This window comes from Drosophila takahashii, chromosome 2R (assembly GCF_030179915.1).
Source record: "Drosophila takahashii strain IR98-3 E-12201 chromosome 2R, DtakHiC1v2, whole genome shotgun sequence".
NCBI classification, from domain to species: Eukaryota; Metazoa; Arthropoda; class Insecta; order Diptera; family Drosophilidae; genus Drosophila; species Drosophila takahashii.
The window spans coordinates 11198985-11203700 of record NC_091679.1 but is presented as its reverse complement, the minus strand read 5'-3'; the positions used below and the strand labels follow the sequence as shown (position 1 = coordinate 11203700).

General features: G+C 41.4%; 1 protein-coding gene across 1 annotated transcript; it reads left to right on the top strand.

Annotated features, from left to right (window-relative positions):
* Window positions 1-2432: 2432 nt before the first annotated feature.
* Window positions 2433-3292, top strand: LOC138912451 (uncharacterized). The gene has a single exon (XM_070213336.1). It carries the CDS (start codon window positions 2490-2492, stop codon window positions 3180-3182), a length of 693 nt encoding a protein of 230 aa, XP_070069437.1. The 5' UTR covers window positions 2433-2489; the 3' UTR covers window positions 3183-3292.
* The last annotated feature ends 1424 nt before the right edge of the window (window positions 3293-4716 follow it).

The following is a 4716-nucleotide window of genomic DNA, read 5'->3' as shown; positions in this document are numbered from 1 at the left end:
TGCAGTGGTCAGGGAGTCTAAAAGACTGCCTGATCTCTAGTTCTTCGGAGTATATGCCTCCGCCGACGTGTCCGTCTAGTTTGGAGCCGTCTGTATATAAGCAGATAGCGTCTATTGTGCCCGGTCGGCCCCGATCCCATTCTTCCCTACCTGGGATCAGAGCCTCGAAGGGTGTGTGACTATATTCACGGGTTTTACATAGATCCGTTCTTGACGGTATCGATTTGTCATGCTGAAGAATTTTAGCGTGACCGTAGAGCTGGGCTTTCCATTGCCCTGTATCCCTCAGTCGAATAGCTGCCGATTTGGCCCTTTCCATGCCTGCTAAGTCCAGGCTCTGGAGGTTCAAGATCGCATTCAGCGCTTCGTTTGGGGTAGTTCGAAGGGCTCCACTGATACACAAAGCCGCCATTCGCTGTACTTTGTTTAGGGGAGTTAAGATGCATTGTTTTTGTAGAGCGGTCCACCATAGAGCCACCCCGTATAGAAGGATTGGCTTTACCACCGCTGATAAGTAGTAAGCAAATATAGATATTTTTTATCGAAAGTGTCGATTATCATAAGCTCTGTGTAAAAATTATACAACTCTGTGACCACGTGCTTTTAAGTTACAAATTTTTAAGTAATACAACCTTTGGGTTTTTCTACAATATGGAAAAAAAGGAGTTTCGTGTCCTGATTAAGCACTGTTTTTTGATAGGAAAAAATACAGTAGAAGCAAAAGCTTGGCTTGATAAACATTACCCAGATTCTTCTCCGGGAAAATCAACCATCAAAGATTGGTATAATGAATTTAAACGTGGTCGTGTGGACATCAAAGACGCTGAACGCAGCGGTCGCCCAAAAACAGCTGTTACGCCAGAAAATGTGGCAAAAATCCGAAAAATGGTATTGACCGATCGCAAATTGAAATTAAGTGGGTGCCGCGATTGCTAACATCGGACCAAAAGCAACAACGCATCGATGCTTCCGAGACGTGTTTAAGCATGTTGAAGCTCAATAGGACCGACTTTTTTCGCCGTTACGTAACCATGGATGAAACCTGGATACACCACTATACTCCAGAATCCAGTCGTCAGTCTTCTGAGTGGGTGGTAGCCGGTGAAAGCCGTCCGAAGCGTCCCAAAACACAAATATCTGCGGGTAAGGTTATGGCTTCTGTATTTTGGGATGCACATGGGATTTTATTTATAGACTACCTGGAAAAAGGTAAAACAATAAACAGCGAATATTATATAAAACTGCTGGATCGATTGGATCGCGTTATCAAAGAAAAACGTCCACATATGGCCAAGAAGAAACCACTGTTTCATCAGGATAATGCACCATGCCACAAGTCTATGGCAACAATGGTGAAATTGAGTGAATTGAGGTTCGAACTTCTGTCGCACCCACCTTATTCTCCAGATATGGCCCCCAGTGACTACTGGCTTTTTTCAGATCTCAAAAAGCACCTCCAAGGCAAGAGATATCGATCAAATGAGGAGGTGATTGTCGATACTGAGACCTATTTTGAGGGTAAAAGTTCATCTTTCTACAAAAATGGCATAGAAAGGTTGGAGAAGCGCTGGACTGAGTGTATAGCCGTAGATGGAAACTATATTGATGAATAAAACAAAATTTTCAAAAAAAAAAGTGTTTTTCCTTGTTAGGCCGGGAACTTATTGAGGGGTGTGATACTCTTACTTAGCCATTCATGTGTGTGTTACATAAACTAAATCTCAATTTGTATTAAATATGAATATTATTGAGTAAAAAAAAAAATAAAAAGACGCAAAGAAGGAAGTTCCCTACGTGGGACTGAACACACACTTCCGACTATACGCTTACATAACATATAATCCGCACGCTTTAGTCCCCTAGGCTACCGATTAGGGCACTTCCTACAAATTTTTGATATTTTATCATATCTGTGTCATATGATTTCATATAAATTAAAAATATACTTGTTTAAAATACCGAAGTCAGTATTTTTCGAACAAATAATATGAAATAAGATCAAAATAATATTTTTTTATGTTAGAATGATATGACAAAACTTGATCTTAAAAAATATCAAAATGACCAACACTTATCAATTCGATACTTTGTCATATTTTTTTCTGAGTATTTACGTTACGTTACTTAAAGAAAAATTCTAATTGAAAAACTACATCCGTTACTACTGATCAGCCATCGCAGGACTGCGTTTGTTTTAAAACAAAGTTTTTCTGTTTTATACCCGTTACTCGTAGAGTAAAAGGGTATATTGTATTCGTGCAAAAGTATGTAACAGGGAAAAGGAAGCGTTTCCGACCCTATATAAAAGTCTAAAGTTTTTTCTCAAATTTGAATGTTAACTGTACTCATATTTTGAACTTATAATATAAACATTTTGGCACCTATGGAAAGAGCACTTCAATTCCGTTTAAATGACACACAAATTTTACTTTTTGCACGTTCTTTGTCGTCTTTGTGCTCGTGAAAAATTGTTTTTCTAAATTAACATAATGGAACGCTACAACCGCGTCTATAGAGATCCTGCATCCCCACTGGCGCCTTTAACTCCCCTTACTACCGAAGCTTTTACATTTGACCATGTCACGCCCACCAACTGCGGCGGCGGTAGGAAGGGTCAGGCCAAATGTGGACTGTTCGGGATCCCGAAGGCCAATAATCTTACGGTCCCATCCTGTCGACCATCCTCAGCCTCGAAACGCTCATCAGATGCTAGTTTGCCGCCTCGGCGTTATTCCCAAAAATTCATGCGCACACGATCTGTGTTTTCGCCAACTAGTCAAAGTACCCTGCTAAATGGAGGAACCACTCTATCGAGCGCGACTAGGCCGAAACCGGATATCCGATTGCAGCAGGAAACGCGGCTGAAGCTGGAGGTATCCAAGTTGAAAAGGGAGAGATCCAAGTTAAAAATGGAAGACCACAAGAGTCCCACACCGAGTATCATTCATCCACGCTATAGACCCAGCTCCCCGGTGGAGCACCCCACATTGAGTCCCCGTGTTAAGTCCCTACTCAATGGCACTGGGAATGATCATCTTACTGAGCTTTTCACCCGCCAGGAGATTGACATCGAGGTGCTCATCCAAATGACCCTGGAGGATTTGGTGGCGCTGGGCGTCCGTGGCGCTCGGGAGATAAGATTGGCCATGAACATCATCCAAATGGCCAAGCAGCTCTTTTAATTTATGTATCTCCCCTGAAGTCACTATAATTTTTTAATGTTTGATGTCATGTCAAATTTTTTAATATGTATGTGGGATTTTAATAAATGTTTAATGTGGTCTTAAAAAAAAAAAAAAAAAAAAATAAAACCCATTAAGCACCCTTCACTTTTCAAAGGGGTCTTAATGGGTTAAGAACATTTTTGTGTCATTTAAACGGAATTGAAGTGCTCTTTCTATAGGTGCCAAAAGTTTATATTATTAGTTCAAAATATAAGTACAGTTAACATTTACATTTGTGAAAATACTTTTGACCACCCCTGTATATTCTTGATCAGGATCACTAGCCGAGTCGATCTAGCCATGTCCATCTGTCCGTCTGTCTGTCCGTCTATCTGTCCGTCTGTATAAACGCTGAGATCTCGGAAACTACAAAAGCTAGAAGGTTGGGATTTCCTACACATATTCTTGGGCTTCCTACGCAGCGCAAGTTTATTTTATCAAGGTGGCACGCCCCTTCTAACGTCCACAAAACGCAAAAAGCCGTGGCGCCCACAGTTTTGTGTACAAACAGTACCAATTCCGTGCCATAGATGGCGCCGTCTCAGCGTGTTCAACACTCCTGCTGGTGCTGGAAAAAAACTGGTCACTCTAATTTGGAATATGTGAATGCAAAATGTAAATTATTTGAAATGGGGCGCGCAAAAAACATACAAGAAGGCATATTTATATTAAAGTTGTAAAGCTGAGTAGCGGGTATTTACTCGACTATAGCGTTCTCTCTTGTTTCACATTAAATTGAATCTAAATTTCGTTCGCAATCACAATTGATTTATGAGCGCTGTCTAACAAAAAGGAACCTTCACGTTCTGCATCGGTATGTCTGCCGTCTTAATTTACACAAAATTAAGAATGGTCATGCAAAACCAAAACCAAAATGCTGCTACGTCTCCTAGCATGTGTGCGTTGCTGCCCTCCGATCCATGATCCGATGTGTCCATGTGCCGAAATTAACCTCACTTATGCACGCTTCGAGTTTAACCTTACTCGGGTCTGCTGCACATGTCGAATTTAACCACACTGTGGCTTCTAGTGGGTTCTATGCTCAGGGACGCTGGCGATGTGATTCTCCGATCGATTCGCTCTCTATACGTTCGTTTTTACAGCTCTCCCATGTTCGCTGCTTTACGCCTAGAGACACCACTTGGGCTTCCCACTAGGGTCTGTTTTGACGAGAGAAAACGCCCAAGAACTGTTGTTTTCCTTTTCGTGCAAATCCGTGTGGATTGCAATAAATCAGTGAAATACACGATTGTATCAGCACTTTTACCGTAGGCGGAAGTTTACCAAATTCAAGTAATTATGCACTTGGAGCGCGTATTTGTATGCGAAATACACGAGCTCTTTTACCGTAGGCGGACGTATAAACTGGGATTACGCTGTTAAACGCGTATTTGTAGAAAAACCACGTGCTCTTTTACCGTAGGCGGACGAATTAAAACTTTTGGGTTTTCGCTGGAGAAAAATCTAGAACTTTTGTTCTGTTCGCCGATCG